Source organism: Podarcis muralis, chromosome 17 (genome assembly GCF_964188315.1).
Source record: "Podarcis muralis chromosome 17, rPodMur119.hap1.1, whole genome shotgun sequence".
NCBI classification, from domain to species: Eukaryota; Metazoa; Chordata; class Lepidosauria; order Squamata; family Lacertidae; genus Podarcis; species Podarcis muralis.
Window position 1 is genome coordinate 2696664 of NC_135671.1, and position 24236 is coordinate 2720899.

General features: G+C 42.9%; 1 protein-coding gene across 2 annotated transcripts in view; it reads right to left on the bottom strand.

The window, feature by feature from the left end:
• Window positions 1–701: 701 nt before the first annotated feature.
• Window positions 702–24236, bottom strand: part of WARS2 (tryptophanyl tRNA synthetase 2, mitochondrial) — a 29215-nt gene continuing 5680 nt past the window's right edge. Inside the window, exons 2-7 of one of the 2 annotated variants that reach the window (XM_028712342.2) lie at window positions 21857–21934; window positions 15202–15459; window positions 3913–3993; window positions 3631–3716; window positions 3174–3292; window positions 702–2318 (exon numbers count right to left, since the gene is read on the bottom strand). In XM_028712342.2, the coding sequence (XP_028568175.2) occupies window positions 1870–2318; window positions 3174–3292; window positions 3631–3716; window positions 3913–3993; window positions 15202–15459; window positions 21857–21898 (1035 nt within the window). In that variant the 5' untranslated portion in view covers window positions 21899–21934 and the 3' untranslated portion in view covers window positions 702–1869. The remainder of the gene's footprint in view (window positions 2319–3173; window positions 3293–3630; window positions 3717–3912; window positions 3994–15201; window positions 15460–21856; window positions 21935–24236) is intronic. The other variant, XM_077921671.1, reaches the window with a different exon arrangement.

The following is a 24236-nucleotide window of genomic DNA, read 5'->3' on the forward strand; positions in this document are numbered from 1 at the left end:
GTGTGTTGTGATTTCATGGAAACACAGAACCTGGCAGTGGATGCAGAATTCCAGAAAACCTCAGCTATCATTAAAGAAAAAAAGAGGAGTGGGGAGAGACCTTTCTAGCTCAAATGTATGCTTGACAGTTAGGCAGGTGCTGAGCCTGCTGGTATTTCAGAAGCCAGAAAGACAGGATGGTGGGGTAAGACAGAAATGAATAAAATCCCCAGACATCTGTGGTGGAGCTGAAGTGGTCTTACTACATGCTCTAGTTATCTCCCGCTTGGACTATTGCAATGCGCTCTACGTAGGGCTACCTTTGAAAGTGACTCGGAAACTGCAATTAATCCAGAATGCAGCACCTAGACTGGTGACTGGGAGCGGCCGCTGGGATCATATAACACCAGTCCTGAAAGATCTCCATTGGCTCCCAGTACGTTTCTGGGCACAATTCAAAGTGTTGGTGCTGACCTTTAAAGCCCTAAACGGCCTCGGTCCTGTATACCTGAAGGAGCGTCTCCACCCCCATCATCCAGCCCGGACACTGAGGTCCAGCTCTGAGGGCCTTCTGGCGGATCCTTCACTGTGAGAAGTGAGGTTACAGGAAGCGAGGCTGAGGGCCTTCTCGGTAGTGGTGCCTGCTCTATGGAACGCCCTCCCAGCAGATGTCAAGGCAATAAACAACTATTTTACTTTTAAAAGACAACTGAAGGCGGCCCTGTTTAGGGAAGTTTTTAATTTCTGACGCTGTATTGTTTTTAATATTCGGTTGGAAGCTGCCCTGAGTGGCTGGGGAAACCCAGCCAGATGGGCGGGGTATAAATAATAAATTATTATTATTATTACTACCCCTGCCATGACTAGCAGAAGTAAAGTTGTGCAAAGTTAGATAACGGGGTCCTCTAAGAGACAAATTTTAATTGTCATATGATTTAAAGAGAGTTGCAGAATTTCTTTCTTCTTGGTGCAGAAGGATTCTCTGAGCGTAGATTCCCCCGCTCTTTTGGCACTGCAACGTGCTCTGTGCCAATGTGGTGGGATGGCACTATGGTGGGCAAGCGGAGGCTACAGTGACAGCCTATGAGCCACCACTTCACTCTTCTCTCTGCAGAGTGTGTTCGGCAGCTGTCAAGTTTTGCAGGAAAGCCAGGAGAGGCGAACTGTACATTTGGTACTGATACAGAAGTACAAAAAATGTGCCCGCTATTTCCATTGAGGGCACACACGTGAAACCTCAACCTTCCCTTATCAAACATGCCAAAGCCTGGAGCCGATCCTTTCCTAGTGTATTTTGGGATGGGAGGAGTGTATTTTGTGTACATAGGGATGAATGGCATTTCTTCCATCGATGCATCTTGTAACACAGAGATGGAATGCATTTTGTGCCCACCTATCTATACTTAAGTACAAAATGTAATGTGAGAAAACATCTTAAGATTGCCAGAGGGACCAACCAGAGCCAGTGGTAGGGATGACACTGGTCCCACAGACACTCTGATCAACAGTGTTCAGTTTCACAGAGGAATTACTGAGGAGTCTATACAGGCTTTGGCTGGGCATGTACCAAAGGCTGAAATTTGCACAGGTCCCTTCCAGAAAACAAACAAGTCACAGAAAAGCTGCATTTCTCATGCAGAAAGGATTCAGGTTTTTTCATCAGCTCAAATCTTTTTTTGGGCAGAGGCAGGGAGAAAAGCATTCTTTAGCTCGGATGTCTGCTTATTTGGCTCTTTGCAATTTCCAAGCCTGGTCCATTTAATGTCCCTGAGGTAATGATTCAGTTACTCGTGGATCCAAAAACACAGAGGACCTCTAGTAAGACAGAGGAGTCAAGGTAACCAAGGCTGAACTCAGATTATGAAAGGCACGAGCTGCTTTTCCTTGAGGTTAATGCAATCCCACCAGTCTTTTGACTTCTGAATATACGGGGGCTGCAAGCTCTTTGGCTTTCTCTGCTCCGGTCCATAAAACCTTCTCCAGGTAAGATCTGTCTTCTTTTAGCCTGACAAATTCACTCCTAATTGGTGCAAGTTTCTCAGCGACTGCCTCTGCTACCACTGCCTTGTAGTGAGCAGTATCAAGGCCAGTGCTCTGACGTACCACCTCCTCCGTGCTGAGTCCTGTTACAGCAGAGTGAATAGCGACCAGGTTGGAGACCCCAGGGCGGTGAGCCGGGTCATAGGTCACCTCAGAGGTGAAGTCTGTGACAGCCTTACGGAATTTCAGCATTATCTCCTCGGGGCTGTCTGTTATGTTCACGGTGGCTAACTTCTGAGGGTCTGATTTGGACATCTTGGATGTGGGATCTCTGAGTGACTTGATCTTCTTTGATTCCGCTAAAATCAAGAGAAAATGCAATTACAGAAGAGAGCTCCGCAACAGAGTGAATACGCGGCTAGGCGACATATCGGGAAGTCCCGGGTTCTAATCTCAACTCTGCTATGGTTCACTAGGTGGCCTCAGACAAGCTGCTCTCTCTAAGCCTCAGCCTTTCACCTCCAGTCTGCATTATAGGGATAATACTATTGACCTATACAAACAGCTCAGGTTTGTGGGTTTGAGCCCCACAGAACTGAGCCTCCCCTAGAATAAAGTATCAAGCCAACCAGCCTCCTCCTTCCCTACAGAAAACTGTTTTATTAGGCATCCCTGTTTTTACATATGAAAGCCCATTTTCTTAAGAGTGTCTGGAAGACGGGCACAGTGAAATGCATAATACAGTCATATCTTGGTGGATGGACGCCTTGTGAGTCAAACGTTTTGGCTCCCAAACGCCGCAAACCCAGAAGCGAGTGTTCCGGTTTGTGAACATTCTTTGGAACCTAAACGTCCGACACGGCTTCCAATTGGCTGGAGGAGCTTCCTGAAGCCAATCGGAAGCCGCACCTTGGTTTCCAAATGTTTTGGAAGTCAAACGGACTTCCAGAGCAGATTCCGTTCGAGTTCCAAGGTACTATATTCTAGAGGACTGCTGAAAAGTATAGGAAAAGAGGTTGGGGCAACACTTAGTACTGGAATAGCAAAGATGAAACACATGCCATACTTTTTCAAAAGCTGCATTTGACAGCCCCTGTTTCCCTTTGTACTCCTTTACTTTGGCACCTGGTTATCTCCACTCTTCTCTTTCTTCTGCAAAAGCTCCCCAAGCCGATTCACTTTACTCAACAGGCAGTCATTTGTACCGTACTCACTTAGAATAGCTGTGGGCACTGGAAAGAATTCTCCGTATTTTTTGTTGAAGCGTCGGGCCGTATCCTGGGTCAGCTCCAAGTGCAGGACTTGATCTTCTCCAACAGGAACATGGGTTGACCTTCCAACAGAAATAGAAAAATAGAAATGTTGTGTGGGAGAGAGAGAGAAGGTTCACATCTGCTCACTCAAACTGTTTCAGAAAAAAACAACACAACACCACAGTTGAAGTAAACCGCTAGATTTAGTGGGTAATCAATGACAGATTAGCTACAATCATAACACCCACCAGATAACCTGTCAGTGAGAAAGGGCCACTGATTCACTACAGAATGAAGGGACAATTTCACCACAACTAGGTTGCTCAAAAGCCACCCACTCCTGAACTATTCAGTCCCCTTGGTTATATCACAGTGGCCTTCATTTATAAGTTATGGAGCTGTGCATTCTGACGCTTACTTGTAGAGGAGAATATCTGCGGCTTGAAGAACAGGATAGGTGAACAGACCAACTGTTCCTTCATTCATCTGGCTGGCATTCTTCACCTATTTAAGTGAAGGAAAAGAAGACACATAAAGGCTTAATACCTTTATTTTTTATTTGAGGACAGCTACAATGAGCACAAAAGATGGCAGGAGCCAGGCAATGACAAGGGCAGGCCTAAAGGCTTCACCTGTATAACAGCTGAAGAGGGATAGCCCACCTGCCAACTATGTGAAGAAAGGCTCACAGAAACCTCACCTTCCATTGTGGAAAGTGCTGCAGGCGTGGCATGCTTGTGAGACATCCCAGAATCCAGGTGAGCTCTGCATGCTCAGGCACCTGAAACAAATAGGAAAGGCAATTAATTAGGTGCAAAGGGTTTTCACAAAAGCACAGCCCCAGTAGCAGTCCCCACTTTCAAACAAAGACAGCATGTTTATGAACATGTAGAGCTGTCTTTTTATGATAATGTCATGGACTGGTTGGGCGCAGAGGAATGATGGGGGGAACCAGGAAGGGAAGAAGGCTCAGAGCCTGGGGAGTAGTGGTGGGGCAATGATGAGTGGTCACAGGGAACAGACTGGGAATAGGAGGTGTCAGAAGTAATAGGGCTTAGTGAGCAGGGAGAGTCTGTGGCAGAGAGCAGTCCAGAATCAGAGGCAGAAGCTGAAGCAGGAGAGTGGAATGAGGGAGGCCAAGATGAGACAGGCTGGCAAAGAGTCGTGGGTGTCTCCCCCTCCAGCTGCAACAAGCTGCCCTCCCCACGTCTCCCAGAACCAGAAGAGGCAAGAAATGGATGGAGGAGAGGTTGCCTTTACGCAGGCGCAGTCTCTGATTGCTTGGGAAAAGCTGTGGTGAGGAGGCGGTGACATTCAGTCTCAGCAACTGATTTTCATGGAGGAAGACCACCGGGAATGAGCTCTACTCATTAGGCCTGACACTCAACCAAGTCTGTGGAGGTTGTGCTTTTGCTAATAAAGAATTAACTCCATCCTTGAACGGTGTGATCTGTCACTCCTGTGACAGATAACCAGTTTGCTTGTTTTGGACCATCAACTACGCTTATTGCAAACCAGGAAGTGGAAGAGGGAATGAGCATGCACAGATCTACAGCTTGTTCAACACTCAAACCCTGCTCAATCTGTGACATCTGAATCAAGCCCTTCGTCCATTTAGCCCGATGCTGTTTACTCAGACCAGGAGCAGTTCTCCAACATCTTAAGCAGGGGTCTTTCCCAAGGATACTACCTGTGACTGTTTTGATCTGGAGGTGCCAGGGGCTGACTGGGAGACTTACCCTTCCCACAAGTAGCATAAAGGTAAGGTAAAGGGACCCCTGACCATTAGGTCCAGTCGTGGACGACTCTGGGGTTGCGGCGCTCATCTCGCTTTATTGGCCGAGGGAGCCGGCGTACAGCTTCCGGGTCATGTGGCCAGCATGACAAAGCCGCTTCTGGCGAACCAGAGCAGCACACGGAAACGCCGTTTACCTTCCCGCTGGAGCTGTACCTATTTATCTACTTGCACTTTGACATGCTTTCAAACTGCTAGGTTGGCAGGAGCAGGGACCGAGCAACGGGAGCTCACCCCGTTGCGGGGATTTGAACCGCCGACCTTCAGATCGGCAAGTCCTAGGCTCTGTGGTTTAACCCACAGCGCCACTCGGATCCCTATAAGTAGCATATAAGCTATTAAAAATAAGGTCATTTGAAGCACCACACTAAAGTTGTTAATACAACTACTTCTGTACAGATCTGTGCTACGTAGATCCATGGGGGAATAAGAGCAGATGAGAATGACATATCCTCTTTCTTACACTTCCAGGCAACCCTCTGAAGTGGCCAAAGGAAGCATGGGGTTGTTGCAGAAGCACAATGAGGGTGTGAATGAATCAGGTTTCCAACACAATAAGACAGTGCGGAAAAGGCAGGAAGACAAAGAAAATGGGGCTCTCATACACTTTAGGAGCGAAGTGGGGGTCTCAACATGAGCACATGGAGAAGACAAAGAGCAAGTGTTTCCCCATATGTGGTGGACTTGTAAAAGGGTAAAAGAGTATCGGGAAATGATCCATAATGAATTGGGGGGGGGGGGTGTTTAAAAGTACCGTATTTTTTGCTCTATAAGACTCACTTTTTTCCCTCCTAAAAAGTAAGGGGAAATGTGTGTGTGTGTGTGTGTGTTATGGAGCGAATGCAGGCTGCGCAGCTATCCCAGAAGCCAGAACAGCAAGAGGGATTGCTGCTTTCACTGCGCAGCGATCCCTCTTGCTGTTCTGGCTTCTGAGATTCAGAATATTTTTTTTCTTGTTTTCCTTCTCCAAAAACTAGGTGCGTCTTGTGGTCTGGTGCGTCTTATAGAGCCGAAAATACGGTACTTTCCAAAAAAAACCCAGAGTCCTTTCTGTTGGGAATAATTCAGACTGAAATTCCCAGGTGTCAAAAAAGGTTATTTATGTATGCTACTACTGCGGCTCGTGTTTGGTTAGCCCAAAAATGGAAAACAAGCGAAGTCCCAACCAAAGAAGAATGGCAACTTAAGTTGACAGAATATGCACAACTCGCAGACTGAACATATAGAATAAGAGAACAAGAAGAACATATGTTTAAAGAAGGTTGGAAAACGTTTATTGAATATACGGGAAATAATTGTGTACAGCTGAAAATGCTGGCAGCATTAAGGTAAATTCAACAGTGTAAATAAGTTTTGATGGATGCAATAATGAAATACTGTATAGTTTTTGTAAAACATGCAGGGATTTATGATATGTAAAGTGAACCATGGGAAGAGAAGAAGAAAAGTCATTGATATCTTAAGGATGTAAAACAAATATTTTAAATTGTAAAACATAAAATTTAATTTAAAAATTATAGAGAAAGAGAGTGTAAGTAAGTGTCTCCCATACACACCCTTTTCCCTGTTGGTTGGGATCCTTTCCAGCTCTACATTTCTGTGATTCTATGAAGTGGTCCTCACTAGAGACAGTCAAATGTCTTGCATTTTCTCCAGGGCAGCCCAGTACTTCAAAATTGTAGAGCCAAGAAATCTGCTACACAGTGAAAGCGAGAGGCGGAGGATAAACTCCTGCCTTGAAAGCCCAGTCCTCCGTTCCTTAATTCTCAGTCATTGTCTGACTCATAAATGTACGAAGGCCTCCATCTCTTTACCCTAAGGGACAGGCAAAGCCTATTTTCTCAGCTTGAAGAGGAACTGTGAAATTGCATTTTAGCCCACCAGAGTTAACCAGAATGCTGATCTCAAATGCAACAGGTCCAAATATGGTTGGAACAACTGCATCATTCTCTCTCTCTCTCTCTCTCTCTCTCTCTGAACACACACAATGCATTAGGTAATGCTAACATTAACACATTGTAGAAGGACAGCGCATCACTTTTGGATGGCTGGTCCACACAAAATATAGAACTCAAACTGGAGCAGTTTCTCACTTCATCCTAGAAAACGTGAAGTGGTTGGCAGAGGCCAAGTGAATAGATGTTCCACACTTATTAAGAAACAGACAGTAGTACTGGAGACCGACTATACTTAAAAAACAGCTGAAGACTTTGCCTCTGGTGTGCACACACCCATTCAATGCCCTATTTGTCCATAGATTCTGCAGGTTTTTTGTTAGTGCTTCAAATATTGGCAAAGCCAGAACAACAGTGGCGCAGTGGGGCTTTTCTTGACCACCTTCAATTCTCTCTAAAAGAACTGCTGGTTTCAAGCAAGTGATGCTAAAGAAGGAAAGAAAAGCTGAGAGATTCTGTGCTTGACTTGGGGGAGGAGGAAGCAAACTTCAAATGATTCTATCATAGCAAAAGTACCTTTGCACTTTTCTCCAGGGTAGATTTGATTTAATCACGATTTAAATCACTAGTCAGTAAGACTTGATTTAAATCTTTTTTAATTTATTTTTACAGAAAGACTCATTCTTGCTGGTATAATCTTAATATTTACAATCAGATGAAGGTTTTGTTTTTGGAATAATAAATTTTCAGAGTACTTTTTACAGTTATATCAAAAATTACTGATTTGGTTATACTATTAGAAATACATAGACAGATAATTATGAAATTATTGTGAGGTTCTTTTCAGAGTGAGTTCTTTTCTTTTACACTAATGTCTCACAACAAATGAAACTGATCTGCAAAAAAACACAAAACTCACTCTCTCTCTCTATATATATATATATAATGAGTGGCTAACCTTTTTTGGGCAAAGGAGTGCATTGCCCTCTGGGACTACATGCCACTGGTTTCTGTTGAAAGAGTGGGTGTGGCCACCCATCCCATACTGCCTATCACCATCACTGAGAACCATTGAGGTCCAACTAAAAGTGCTCAGGAAGCAGGAAGGAGTACTATAATCATCTGAATTGTTTCCCGAGGGTTGGAGATGGCCGAGCACTCAGGGAACGGCAGAGAAGAACTGAGAGCTCCTTACTGTTTTTCTGAGTCCTTCTAACTGCTTTTTCAGGAAGCAGAACCACCAAGCTGTTGGGGGTTGGCAGACCTTTCATAGAATCATAGAATGATAGAGTTGGAAGAGACCACAAGGGCCATCGAGTCCAACCCCCTGCCAAGCAGGAAACACCATCAGAGCACTCCTGACATATGGTTGTCAAGCCTCTGCTTAAAGACCTCCAAAGAAGGAGACTCCACCACACTCCTTGGCAGCCAATTCCACTGTCGAACAGCTCTTACTGTCAGGAAGTTCTTCCTAATGTTTAGGTGGAATCTTCTTTCTTGTAGTTTGGATCCATTGCTCCATGTCCGCTTCTCTGGAGCAGCAGAAAACAACCTTTCTCCCTCCTCTATGTGACATCCTTTTATATATTTGAACATGGCTATCATATCACCCCTTAACCTCCTCTTCTCCAGGCTCAACATGCCCAGCTCCCTTAGCCGTTCCTCATAAGGCATCGTTTCCAGGCCTTCAAAAAGGCTTGGCGAGCCAGATTATGCCCACAGTGGCTGGCAGGTTGCAGTCCCTGGCACAGACCACCAAAGGAAGAGCAACAAAAGACGCAATTTATAGGGTCATGCAACAATCACCACTCTGGCATGACAGCATCCGTTTACATTAAAGCCCCTCTAATTTTAATCCATCAGCCAAATAAACCCAGCCGTGTTAAGGGATAATAATAGACTTACTTTCCCCACTGATAAGACACTTGATTTAATAAGGATTTTAATGACTTCCATTCTTGGTGGTTTCTTACATTAAATGAGAAATCTCCAGGCAGAAGACATAACAATTCCTAATCAGACCTACTGATTGCACCCCACCCCAAGCAATTTATTTATTTAGGGCATTCCTATCCAAGGCAGAATTTAAGGCAACATACATGGAGCTCCAAGGTGGTCCCTCATCCAGATACTGACCAGACCCACACCTGCTTAGCTTCATCTGTGAATGCAAATGGTTCCCTTGAAATGTGGTGGACTGTAACTCACACCATCGCTGGCCATTAGCCATGCATGCTGGCACTGGTGGGAGCTGTAGTACACAATGTTTAGAGGGTGCCACACTCTCTGCCTTTGCACCAAAGGTTGCACAGGATTTCACAAGTTACGATAGTGAGAAAGAGCTGCTTAGCTGAAAGTTGAGGCATAAAGCTATAGCTGTTCAAACGCCAAAAGAAGAAGAAGAAGAAGAAGAAGAAGAAGAAGAAGAAGAAGAAGAAGAAGAAGAGTTTGGATTTGATATCCCACTTTATTACTACCCTGAGGAGTCTCAAAGTGGCTCACAATCTCCTTTCCCTTCCTCCCCCACAACAAACACTCTGTGAGGTGAGTGGGGCTGAGAGACTTCAGAGAAGTGTGACTGGCCCAAGGTCACCCAGCAGCTGCATGTGGAGGAGCGGGGAAGCGAACCCGGTCCACCAGATTACGAGTCCACCGCTCTTAACCACTACACCACACTGGCTCTCTAAAATTAACACTCAAAATGTCCAGAACTGACTGATAGCACCTTCTGAAAATGACCATCTTAGAGAAGGCAAATACTGTGCAAGTTTATAATACAAACACAACACACATGCTATCACCACCAAATAAAACTAAGTGAACGAGAGAAAATCTCTACCTCTGTCAAGAACAATTTTCTGTATACAATCTCAAAATGTTCTATGTTTTTCTTTGCTCCAGAAGAAAAAGTTTTTTAAAATTGAAATTGTTCACTGAAAGATAAAGTATTGCTGAGTTATTTTTAATGGGACCAGAAATCAACATGGTTGACAAAGACTTACTTTTAGGGAACCCTACAAACCAGATATTCCTTCCCACCTCCCTTTTCCCTTGCTAGCATAGCCAGAGTTTGCAGTTAATCATGACATGGTGAATTATATGCCCTCCAAACCAGAATCAGAAACCCGTTTGAAACCATGGTTTCCGATTCTGGTTTGGAGGGCAAGAATTAATCATATCATTTGCTGATTTGAACACCAGAACAGAATGCACCTAGTATTAGTCCCAGAAACAGAGGGGCTGGTTATGAAAGAGAGAAGAGGGGGGTCGTTTGCATTGCGCAATTGGCATGTGATGGTGATGGAAGCAGCAAAGGCATATCTTTCAGGGGAAACCTTTTTACTTCTACATAACAGGACAAGTACTTAATGCACATTAACCCATGACTCTTGTAGATTAGTGGTCTAATGGGCTTTCCTGAAACCAGGACTCTATTTCCAACTTGGCAACTGTTCACTGCATGTTGCAATCAGCACTAATGATTTCCACTTTCCTCTGCCTGGAGGATCTTCCTCTCTTTAGCCCATCCTTTACCACAACGTAGAAGATATCTACAGCCAAGAATTCGCTAATCCTCAACCAGCAACAGCCAGATGTTTTCATAGTGGTCAGAAGGATGGCAAAACCAAAGCCCCTGGGAATTAAATGCTAAAGTCTTGTCCAGGTTGCATATGCAGTGAAAAGTGGTTGATTTTCTTTTGTTTGAATCACACACTTTGCCAGTTTCCACAATGACAAATCCTAGACAACGACTGCAATTCTATGCACAGAGACTAGAATCATAGAATCATAGAGTTGGAATAGACCACAAGGGCCATCGAGTCCAACCCCCTGCCAAGCAGGAAACACCATCAGAGCACTCCTGACATATGGTTGTCAAGCCTCTGCTTAAAGACCTCCAAAGAAGGAGACTCCACCACACTCCTTGGCAGCAAATTCCACTGTCGAACAGCTCTTACTGTCAGGAAGTTCTTCCTAATGTTTAGGTGGAATCTTCTTTCTTGTAGTTTGGATCCATTGCTCCGTGTCCGCTTCTCTGGAGCAGCAGAAAACAACCTTTCTCCCTCCTCTATATGACATCCTTTTATATATTTGAACATGGCTATCATATCACCCCTTAACCTCCTCTTCTCTAGGCTAAACATGCCCAGCTCCCTTAGCCGTTCCTCATAAGGCATCGTTTCCAGGCCTTTGACCATTTTGGTTGCCCTCCTCTGGACATGTTCCAGTTTGTCAGTGTCCTTCTTGACTAAATCCCATTATACTCAGCAGGACTTACTTCTGAGTAGACTTGCCCGGGACTACACTGCAAAAGTTGCTGCTAGCGGAATACCAACTAAACGAAACCTTTGCTAGCAACTTAGGCCAAGGCAGTGGCAGTGACGTAATAGGCAGCAGCTCAGAACCTTGCGTGTCTCATGATGGAAAAGCCTGTTTTCCGTATAGATATTATCTTTCTCGGAAAATGTTTCCTGCAGCATAGCTAAAAATACTTGGAAGAACATCAGCATTACAAATCCCTCTATTTATTGTTTCCCTTAGGAAGCAAGCTATGTCCATTAGCTGATTTCCCCAAAGATGTGATCATCCAATATGTTGCATCCCTAGAGCTCTTACTGGGCAAAGTTTCAATATTTTTTGCTGGGATTCAGGTGTTCCCTTCTACTCAAGGCAGTTGCAGTTGCTCTCCTCCTCTGCAGCCCTCCATCCAGCTATTCCAGAAGTCCTCAATTTTAATCTGTCAACATACTGGGGGTGGAGCCTCCTGAAAGAACTCTCTGTCTCCCTTTCCATTTCCATCCAACACTATTACATGAAACTGCCATTGTTTTATTTCTCGATGAAACCAAAGTTTACTCATTTGTGAAAAAATATTTATACAGTACACTGCTATTCATTAAAAAAAATATCAGAGCAGTTCATAACAATTACACATAGCACCATACACTAAAAACCATATTAAGAAGTTAAAATCAGAAATCAGCTAACTATTGTGGAAAGAGAATTGCCTGCAAAAGCCTGGCAGAAGAGAAAAGGTGATGGTGATTTGCCGTGGCATATAACCAAAGGCATATACAGTCGTACCTTGGTTTTCAAACAGCTTAGTTCTCGAACGTTTTGGCTCCCGTTCGACTTTCAAGGTACGACTGTATAACCAAAACCTCTCCCCTGACAGGGTGTCTCGTATTTTAATCAATATCTTCATGTCAGTCTTAGATTCAGAGGTTTGAGAGCAGTGCTTCCTGTCCTCTGCTGCTTCTTTCTGTTCGGTTGCTGTATTTTATTGTTTATTGTAATCCACCCTCGTGGCTTTTTTCCTGGCCTCATTTCTAAATAAGCAAATTAACGCACTGTGCCTTGAATGATTTTAACATGTGTGTCTCACCCTTCCTCCAAGATGCTCAGGGCAGTATACATTTTATCCCCAACAACTCTGGCCTGAGGTCAGTCACCAAGCTTCATGTGAGTTCTCAATCTAGACTGAAGCTCAACATTTGGCCCACAGCTCTGTGCGTCAGGGATGGGCAAGACTTCTCCAGCCTGAGAGACACATTCCCTTGTGCCTACTTCTCGGGGGGTGGGGTGGTCTGTGCTAGTGATGGGCGGGACAAATGCAAAAGTGGGCAGGGCCACTCCCACCATGTTATTGTTGGGATACTGCCAGGGAGACAAAGGCCATCATGACCCCACATCGATTCCGGACGATCCATCGATCTCCCGTAGATACAGTATCAGTCAATTAGCGACACGAGCTTCAGAAATAGCTTGCCACATTCCAGGGCTCGTGCACGCTCTATCAGCAGATAATGCACAGCGAAAGATGCACGCAGGAGAGCATATTTACAAATTTATTCAGCGTTGGTCAGAACATAGAGAAAACATGACTGCCTGCTTTGATGTCTCAGGCACAGAGAGGAAAACGAAAGCAATGTACAAAACATAAACTTCCTGTGAACAGGAAATACGCAGACTCTGTGACTCACAAAGCCTGCTCCCTTTTAAGGTGGAACGGAAATATCCTAACAGTTATCTCACACATTCTCACATACATTCTCCCACCTAACACACACAACGGAGACCATTCATTCCCTTACTCACAACCATCCTTACATTCCCACACAACACACATACATGCAGATTCTCACTCCCCACGCCTGCAAGCACAATTGCTGTGTGAGGGAGATTTCTGTGGAGAATGCAGCTTGCGAGGGTTAATGCTACCGCAGTAGTGGAAAGCACAGAGACGCTCACCTGACCTCCCAACAGCTGAGTCGCTGCTGCTTACTGGGAAGGAGAGTGGGAGGGGCAATTTGGCAGGGAGGTCAGCATGGTGCAAACACACCAGCAGTAGCAGCAGGTTGTTTCTGCGGCAGCTTTTGCACCACTCCCAGCTCTCCGCTGCCTTGCCCCTTTCCTTACTGGTAAGCAGCAGTGACTCAGCTGCTGGAAGGCCACCACACTGTCTATCCGCTATAGTCCTTCCCTCCCCAGATAATCTCCACAAAGATTGTCCTTGCCCCCTGCAGCAATTACATTTGAAAACAGCCTTCTATTAGAACTAATTGCTATTGGGGCAGGGGGGAGAGCTGCAGACCCGATCGGGAGGCCCCCAGGGCCAGCAATTCCCTGCCTCTGAAAAACAATGTAGATGGGAGATGACAGTAATAGTTAAATAGAAGGTCTTATTGCAGCTGCTGAGTGATCTCATTTATCAAGCCAATTGACTGATGGTTGATGTTCGCCAACAGGAGCAAACAAGACGACTAACATTTTCCTGATGCCTGGAATCTCTCTCTAGGTTTTGGAAGGTGACACCCTTTACCTAGAAAGTGTGCCAATTTTGCAATTTTAATTTGGACTCAGAAAGAGGAAAACTTTGCTGCTGAGTGCCAATGCAGTGGCTCCCAAAGGACTCTCCTTATACATTTGTAAACAGGTAAATATTATGAATCCATTGTTAAGTTCTAAAATAAAATAAAAGTTTTGAAACATTATGGCAATACAGTACAGTTTGGCTGATCTGTTTATTCTCTAGTGTATAACATCTTTTGGCTGAATTAGGCTAGATGTTCTCCATTTAGTAGCGTCCTTTGTGTCCCATATAAATTAACTTTCCTTCCCTCTCTTATAACACAATACATTTAATATGAAATCAAATGTTGCAGGGTTTTTGTTCTGATGTGTTTTAGTTGTATCCTTTATTGGTTTTATTCAGGGGTGTTGGGTCAGTTCTTTAAACCATGATTATTATTTATTGCATTTATTACATTTGTACCCTATTCTTCCTCCCAAAGGAGTCCAGGGCAGTAAACATTAAAAGGTTAAAAGAGTTAAAAACGCATATTTAAAACATTTAAAAACAGTTCAAACCCATTCAAAACATTTAGAACACCTAAAACCTTTTAAAAGCAATCACATACCATTCAGTTATTAATTTTGCAGCTCTTAGAAATTGTTATGGTTGTTGTAAATCCACACTAAGAACTAAGAGTGTCCAAGGAATTAAATAAACAAAACTAGCAAATGGAGAGTTATGCAAATTTGCCAATGTGCTTTCTTGTGTTTAATAACCTCTCTTCATTCATACCCTCTTCCCTCGCTCTCTCACTTTCTCATTCACATACTACTCATGCAGACAGACTCACATACTCTTCAGACATCTGATCAACACTCAATGGTACTGCTGACTTTGTTCCACTCTTTCCATTAACATCTGTCCCTAAGCTCTGGATGCCGACTTTCCAACGAAACAAAACGAAACAGTCAGAGCGCCCTTACACATCCTGTTAATTCATCAGCAACTGAGCCAATGGAGTTCTCTCACAGAAGGTCTCATTTCAAAATAGAGCTGGCAGGCTCCTCTCACCAGTTAAGGAAGGGCGGTTTTCAAAATTCTAACCTGCATATAGCCCAGATCAGATCAGAAGAATCTCTATTTGCATCAGCCACTAGCCATAGCAATAAAATAAAATACACTGAAGACAGAGGTAAAAGGTTAACTATACAAAATACATTTTGGAGGTTTACATCAATAATCAAATAATATACCCCAGGTTTTGTACAATCTGTTGGGCACAAGATGGGCGGGTGGTGGTGGAGGAAATTCTGCAAAACTATTAAGTTCTGTGATTTAACCTCCCGTCTCATTTATCTATTGACCATAGTAGGTATCCTCAAAAATTATCCAAACCTGGCTTTGACTTCTAAAGCACATATATAGATAATAACAGGGAGGTCTCTAAGTGGAGCTATGCTCTGTCCACTGAAATCAGATGCAGAACCAGAGGGAGATACTGACCTGGGATTGTTGGAAAATGAAACACTTCTGCGGACTGATGCCACAGGCAAGGAGAACAGCAGTGACGTCTAAGATGCTCGTGCGCAAAACTGTTGGTTCCCTTGGTATGGTGAGGGAGTGGAGGTCCACAATGCTGTATAATACGGAGCTGCATTCTTCCTGTAGCTTCACCCAGCTTGTGATAGCGCCAAGGTAGTTCCCCAGATGAGGGATCCCGGTTGGTTGAATCCCAGAGAAAATCCTTTTGAGACCTTTATTCTGGAGCCAAGCCATAATGGAATTAATCGTTAGCGTAGCAAACAATCACAGGGAACCAAACAATACAAAAGTTCCCAGGTACATACCTGCAACTTTCTGTGCAAACACAATGGACAAATACAGGCAGTATGGATATTTGAGCATATGGCAAACTCTACAATTACTCTCGGTCACAGCACTTTGGGGGCTCATGAGCTTCTGTCCATTTCAAAAGGACTCTGATCACGCAGCTTTTAAATTGGATTGTGCCCTAGGAGCTCAATCTTCCACAATTTGACAGAGTTGTGATATATTATTCTAATGCAGTCATTTTTAATTAATAATAATAATAATAGGTAAAGGTAAAGGGGTCGTGACTGACTCTGGGATTGCGGCGTTCATCTCGCTTTATTGGCCAAGGGAGCCGGCGTACAGCTTCTGGGTCATGTGGCCAACCAGAGAAGCACGCGGAAACGCCGTTTACCTTCCCACCGGAGTGGTACCTATTTATCTACTTGCACTTTGATGTGCTTTCGAACTGCTAGGTTGGCAGGGGCAGGGACTGAGCAACGGGAGCTCACCCCGCCATGGGGATTCAAACTGCCGACCTTCTGATTGGCAAGTCCTAGGCTCTGTGGTTTAACCCACAGCGCCACCCGCATCCCTAATAATAATAATAATAATAATAGACAAACAGTTGAAAATTGCTGGGGATCTTGGCAATCTACCTTTTAGTGATGTGCAAGTGGTTAATAAAAATGTCAATGGTTTGTGCAAGCAAAAAATAAAAATAAGTGATTTACAAGTGATACAGATTTATAGTGTGGATGGGCCACCTCTTAATCCTGCACACTTCTTCCCCCAAATAGTCTTTTACTGGAACCCACAACCCTCATCTCCAACTGAAACAAAGCCTTATTAAGTGCATCTGTACTTGCTTATTTCTGTATCTTGTTTACCTGCGTAACCCCTCCCTCTAAATTTAGACTGTAAGTTCCTTGATCAGCATCCTAATTTTTTTTATACTTTTATTATATTGTAAAACATCATGACAGCACTGTAACAACTGGCACATTATGGTTTTTTAAAAAACATTTTAAAAAAAACAAACACAACCTCCCAGTCAGCTTTACGTGGCGAAGATTTGTGTTTTTGTTAAACCAACTGCTGGACTGGTGGGAACAGAAACAAAAATTGCAAGGCTTAACTATAAAGAATATGAACCACTGCTGTTTCTCAGGGGAAGACTGGAAGTTTGCTACAATACCAGTTACGTACTGCTATTTGAAGACTGCAAATCTAAGCATGGTTACTTGTGTGTAAGCCTTGCTGAACACAGTGGAAATTTTTTCTGAGTAAGAATTCACCGTATCAGGTTATACACTTCAAAAACAGCTGAAGAGATTGTTCGGCTAAAACCTTCACAGAAAATAGCTGACGCTCAAGAAAGAATGTTGTCATGTCCTCAAAAAAACTGTAATGGCAATATCGTTATTTCCAGCTCTGGTTATTCAATTTCTTTTTGCTAGTCCTCCCTTTCTCTGTATGCCAGAATGTTTTTCGAATATTCACCATCTCCCTTATTCCCACGGGAGACAAATATTCTTGTTGACTCAAGAAGGAAACTCTAAAGTATGGCTATCCAAATAGTTACATTATTCAGTAAGGTGGGTTTTTTATTTATATATATAAAAAGCAAAACCAAACCCCGAGATATAACTTGGTATTCGTCTTTTTTAAGAATCCGCTTAAATCATCAATCATAAGTGAGCTCTGACAGATTGATCTCTAAAAAGGAAAGCAACTTTCTGGGTGGGCCATTTAACTTTACTTTCCGCTTTCAATTGTTAACCAAAGCTCATGTTCAAATGCAAGACTTCTTCTTCCAAGACTGTTTCTCCAAAAACAAAAGGGCTGATACACAAAACTGCACCCCAGTGTCATATTCACCTCTTCCGTAATGGACAGTAAAAAAAAATTCCCCACATTTGTCTAACATCATCACCCTGCTGTGTTGCATTCCCTATATGTGGCAGCCAATGTTGTGGAATAGGAGTGGGAAAAAGCACAAATTATATCAGGACAGAGGGCATACCGTATTTTTCCGTCTATAAGACGCCCCCTATTTTGAGGGACTCAGATTTAAGAAAATCCACCCTTGGCACTATCTATGTATAAGACGCCTCCTAATTTAGGACATTATTTTTTTTGGGGGAAGCCTAGTCTTATACACGGAAAAAGACGTTATTTTACTTGATGCTACGGAAAGAGGGTACCCTTTCTTCTGCTCATAATCCTACCCTTAAGAGGTGCCTCAGGACACACCATCAAATTCGTATTTACTTTGTAAATGCAACAGATCCTATGCCATACCACCAGCAGCTTTTGAAACCCTCCCAGTTTCAGAAGTAATCTGCCATGTGGAGTAGTGGGCAGTTGCTGGAGCGGCTGTGGTTCAGCAGTAAAGCACACACACTTTGCATTCAGAAGATGCTGGTTCAGTCCCAGATATCTCCAGTTAAAAGGGTCACAGAATCAAAGAGAGAAGAGGCAGGGAGAGACCCTCTGACAGAGACCCTGGATAGTCAGCAACGGTCAGAAGAGACATCGCTGAACTTGATGAATCAATAGCCTGACTCAGTAAAAGGCATCTTTGTGTGGTAGATACATGCCCTCTTTCCTACCAGAAAAAATGCTGGGTGGTTTCTTGTTTTGTTATCTTGAAGAAAACAGCAAGGTTTCCTTAACATGCAGAACACTTGCAATTTGCTAATTAAAGGTGTAGTATGATGTGGGGGGGGGGGACAATTAAGGAGTGAACCCACTAAGTGCACAATCAAACACTACACCTCGAATACCGTGACCCATTAGGGATACTTCAGCAATAACAAAAATATATCGCTTAGAGAGAGTTCATAGAGAAACAACTGAAATGATTAAATGCCTGGAAACAACTAATTTTTTTGTTGTTGTTGAGGGGGAAGAGAGATTGAAAGAATCACATATGCACAGTTTAGTTAAAATTACAACATTTGCTTTCTTCCATCCTAAGCTTGCCAGAGTCTGGTCTATTCCACTTCAAACACTCCAACAACAATACCCTGTAATCAACTGGAAATAATTTTTATTTAAAATATTTTCCATGTGCTGATGTTTACAGCTGGGAAGAGGTGAAGTTACTATTAGGGATTCTAACTGAGAATTTTATTTTCGCTATAACGTCCTCCAAATAACCATCACTATCTTGGCCCCGACTCTCTGCATCGGAGAAACAATTCACTCATTCAGTCATTAAGAGCTGTAGCAGAGAAAGCTCATAAGCCCAAGTAGGAACATGCATGATATTTACAATACATCTGTATCCAAGGTGCCTCATCTTCCCACAAACCCGCTATATCCTTTATAAAAATACTGAGCTCAAATTGGATACGGATGAAGGAAATTACATATGCTCCAACACAGTACAACTGTACTGTTATCTGACTGTAGATAAAACTTTATAAGGATACAAGAAAGCATAAGCTAAGAAATTACTTTGCTATATCCACAAAATATTAACAAAATATTATGTCAGCAGATAATGAAAGCCTCTTAGAAAAATAAATGGCAGTGATAAAGCAGTGGGTTTTTTTTTTATAGAGTAACCATTCATCAAACGGGAGCCAAGAAGTTGAATGACACACTATCTGATTAACAGTGCAATCTTACACATCTCTACGTACTTTCAGGTGAGTGGGCATAAACTCCAGCCTAAGAGGTTCAAGTACAGTGGAATTCAATAAACAGATTGTGTATTTCAAAAAGAGCAATACTGTACCACATTAACTCCCAATGGTCAGAGTAGCTAGTGACAAAATCAATAGAATTGGATTCAAAACTTAACTTTAAATTACAAATACTGGTGGCACATTTTAAATATTAAAGTTATTGACACATGCTATGGCACGGGGGAGATAAAATGAATCACGCAGGAAAGAAATATAAACATATAATGGTCACAGATTAACAAATCGCCCCATTACAATTGTGTAATGAGGGGAATATAAGTGGTAGATTATTGATAGTTTTGGCAAAACGATGCAATAATGAAGTTTTTCCTTGTGCTGATGGTTTTTAAAATGCTTATAACGCTTCAGTTATTATTGCACAATATTTTTCTGGATTTGATACCTCATTAATAATAAAATACGAGTTGCACAAAGCGTTTCATTTCAACTTAAAATAATATTCATTAAAAATAAGAATTCTGAAATCATGGTGCTAAAAGCCACACTGCCCTGCTACAGGCTTCGCTCACTGTTTATTCACCCTGCAAGAGTCAGAAGGCAACATAGCAGGGAGTTCAGTCTGGTGTCATGAAATCATAGGGCTGGAATGTGCTTGACTGAAATGTTGAGGTCAGGACATCAGAGCCACATGCTCAAAAGATCTGGAGTTAGTAAAGGATTAAAAAGAGAGAGAAAGAGTATGTTTCCCAAGAGTTCCCAATGGGCAGAAATATAAGCCATAGGAGATGCCAACTCAGACTACAGCCACTCAGGAATTACCATTTCTGTCCAGAGAAAAAATCCCTTAGCACCACAGAATTCTGCATAGTACGGTTTTGTGACCAGTCTTAAAAGACCTCAACCTTTGCTGGAAACAAGGGCATAAGATCCTATATAAGAGCAACAAATTCATTATCTGAGTGCAGATCGTGATATAGGCAAAATGGCACCAGCCACCCACAAGATCAACAGGCTTGGGAAAACCTCAAAGGTTTGCAGAAGTACATATATGCAGAATAAAAAGAGAGTGGAGAGCTGCAAAACAGCCTACTGTGGAGGGTTGAGAATACCTGGTAGGAATGGAAGGCTGACTGGAAGATGTGGAAAGGAAAATGGAAAACGAATGGAAGAGAAATGTAATGGAGTATCATTAATGGTGGTCTGGCTGGCTGGTTGGCTGGCTGGAACCCTGACCATTCTGCATAATACAGTGGTACCTCGGGTTACAGACGCTTCAGGTTACAGACTCCGCTAACCCAGAAAGAGTATCTCGGGTCAAGAACTTTGCTTCAGGATGAGAACAGAAATTGCGCCACAGTGGCACCGCAGCAGCAGGAAGCCCCATTAGCTAAAGCGGTGCTTCAGGTTAAGAACAGTTTCAGGTTAAGAACGGACCTCCAGAACGAATTAAGTTCTTAACCAGAGGTACCACTGTATTTTGTTGCAGGTTCCACTTGTATATGTTATGAGCTCCACAACGTAATTCTGTAGAATGAGGAAAAGTGGTTTTTAGAAGACACCAGTAAGCTTCACTTCCATTGTACGACAGTCCTCAGGTGTGGTGCGTCAGTTGTTTTTACTGGATGGTTTCCCAGTCCTTGTACTGGGCTTCCAACTCTGCTTTTTTAACTGGCTCAGCTTCTGAGCTATTAAGAATCTAACACAGAAATTTGGCACCTGACACTTTCCCCTCTATGTTTTCCACACGAAGAAAGCTTTGCCTGCTTACATTTTTGAATCACAGTAGATACAAGCACAGAAACAGGGGGGGGGGGGGTGTGGAACAGGTGTCAGCTACACTATTGCCTTTGCACATTTCTTATTTATTCATCTTTACAAGCAATTTAAAAAATGGTGTGGAATTTAGTTGGGAATAATCAAAAGATCTAACGAACAGATTTTGAGAACCTTAGTATTACTAGGCAGCCATAGCAATAGGGCCATTAACGTGCAGATTAAACAAATTGTTCCAATCTTTCCCCCCTTTTCTTTTTGAAATCATGTTATGAAATACAGCTATGGCACACTTGCTGCTAACTGTCAAGTTAAGTCAGCGTTAGCTGGCTCTGAAGCCCTTTCTTTGGACGTGTTTGCACTTTGGAGCAGAAGATTCCAGTTTACAGATCTACCCATCTGTTTAAAGAGAGCAGGTAAGGAAACGATGAGGTCGCAAAGCTAATTTTAAATACAGGTGTGTTTGTGTGTGCACGCTCCTATGTATGCAAGCGAGCAGGAGAGAGAGAGAGAAAGAGCGCAGGAAGAGAGGAGCGGATCGCTGCTGACATGTGCGACAAGAAAGATTGATGGTTTCCCTCTCTAGTTTTCCCCACTGCGAAGGCACACAGGGGGTGGGGAAGGGGACGAAGAAGCCGCTGCGCCAGCGACAAAGCAAGCCGCTCCGCTTATACCACTTGAGCCCTGATTAATGAGGCGGCAGCAACTCAGGAAATGGAGAAGGATCATGCTTAGACTTCCCCCTTATTGTTACTTAGCTATAATTTGAGCCACAGAGTTCCACATGTTTTCAGTTGGTTTGCTAGTTATGAATTTCCAAATCAGTAAGACAAAGAGAAACTGCCGGGAGACCGAAGGAAAGAGCGCGTTTTGGGGGGGGGGGGGAGAGAGAGAGAAACCTGTGTGCAGAGTCTTACCTTGAACTGAAGAACGTGAAGTCTGGATGTGCTAGCAAACATAGGGGTTGTAAGCCAGTGCTACTCAGAGCAGACCCGCTGAAATTAACGAATGCAAGTTAGTTGTGTCCATGCATTTCAATGGGCCTTCTCTGAGTAGGACTAGGTTTGGATGCAGCCTGCAGCTCAAGTTAATCACGCACACAAGCTCAGCATATATTATACCTGAGAATAAGGCTGCAATCTTAACTCCACTTACCCATCGAATTCAATAGAAGGTTAGGATTGCACGGTAAGTCAATGGGACTTACTTTTGAGTAGATTTCTTTAGGACTGCATTGTTAAATCTATTTAAACTTGTCAGTTAACTGCATCAAATACCCATTAGCACTATTAAGTCAGGGAAATAATAATAGAAATAATATTTGTAATATTTATAAAACATTTGTATTCTTGCTTATTTTAAACCCTATTTTATACACAATCTCAACAGAAGCTCAGGGCAATTCACATATTACAGTGCAGTAGTTTAAACCCATGTAAAAAACACTTTATACAAATTGTGAAGACTTAGAGCAAAGAACAAGGAAAAGTGATACTAGATCAGCAACCTCCAATATTTCCCTGGCACCATTTCAAAATTTTACCATAGGTAATATTCTGCTTAGGTAATATTCTCCCCCTCCTCTGCACATTCCTCCTTTTTCTCTCCTCTTTTCTCTTCTGCCCTTCTCTTCTAAACAAGCAAACAAATTAAAATAGTGGTGATACCACTGATAAGACCCAGCTTAAGAAGCGTGACCCATTTTGTGGGTTCCAACACACTAAAGGGGAATTCACAAAAATACATAAATCTCCTAATAGAGCCTAGAGAATCCTATCCCTGTATAAATATACAAAGCCTGTATCTGCATGTGGAGGGTGCTCCAATTTCTTAACTCCCTTCATGTAAGATTTCCAGAAGCCATCAGCTGCCTGCAGTGGATAAAATGATTTTAAAAGGCACTTCAAAGTAAGTGGCGCTGAACTAAATGGGATTTTCTTCAGAGTGAACATGCGAAGGATTACACAGTAAATGGACATTTGGTTAAATTCAGAAACGCTGTACTTAGGTCTATCTGTTTCTTACACATGCCACACAAACCACTCAAAATAATTTGGAAATTACAGCAAAATCTTCTACATGCACATCTTTAACAATGGTTTAAACTTCATCTATATCTGAAACCAGAAATACTCTTTGGAAGTGTAAACCAACTAAGTTTTAAGGAGGAAATATACTCCCTGGCAAGTTATTCTGAGAAATGTCTCAGAAGCTTTATTCACTTTTTCTGTACCCATTATTAAACATTTTCAAACTGCAGAATCCGTGACTTAAAGGTAGTGCAGAATGCAGCAACCACTTTTCAACAGGGTGATTCTCTGGAACAGGACACACTGTCTTCCTATTGCCATTCATGAACAATTCTGATTGTTTTAAACTATACTTTCTAGAACACTTTGGGACTTACCATTATAGCAAACAGGCCAACTGCTTGATGGTAGCCTCTGTACCACCAAGGTGTGATTAGCAAGGGCTTTCGTTTTCAGTGACTTGGAAACTCCCTTCCCCAACAACATGTTTGACGAAGCCCAAATTTGAGCATTTTCCAGCAGGCATGCAAGCACAGAAACATCTGCTTGCCAGAGAAATCTAGGAAGTTATGCAAACAACGGGACACCAAACTTTATCAATATTTTATATATTTGTATTTTAGATCCTGGCAGCTGCTTCACAATGGAAGACAGAGGACTTCAACGCCCTTTTGGCTTTACACATGGGTGTGAGAAAACACCAGAAATTTAATTTTCATTGATAGACATTTTGCTTTCAAGCCACTTGGTATGCTAAGAAAAAGGGATTTAGAGTGGGGAATACCAAACACTTTGGTACTGCGTCACTATAAACCCAGATGTTTCCTTGATATTTGTAGATGAGAAAACTAACAATAAGTGTTTAGGACTAGGAGCGAAAGATTAGGCACACTTACATGGAATTAAGTCCTATAAAAATAAACGACCCATTTCTATGCACATTTATGTGGGATTAGGATGCAAGACATTCACTGGAAGGACAGATCGTGAAGCTGAGGCTCCAAGACTTTGGCCACCTCATGAGAAGAGAAGACTCCCTGGAAAAGACCCTGGTGTTGGGAAAGATGGAGGGCACAAGGAGAAGGGGATGACAGAGGACGAGATGGTGGAACAGTGTTCTCGAAGCTGCCAGCATGAGTTTGACCAAACTGCGGGAGGCAGTGGAAGACAGGAGTGCCTGGCGTGCTCTGGTCCAGGGGGTCATGAAGAGTCGGACACGACTAAACAACTAAACAACAACAGGATGCAAGACTACTAAAGGCTTATG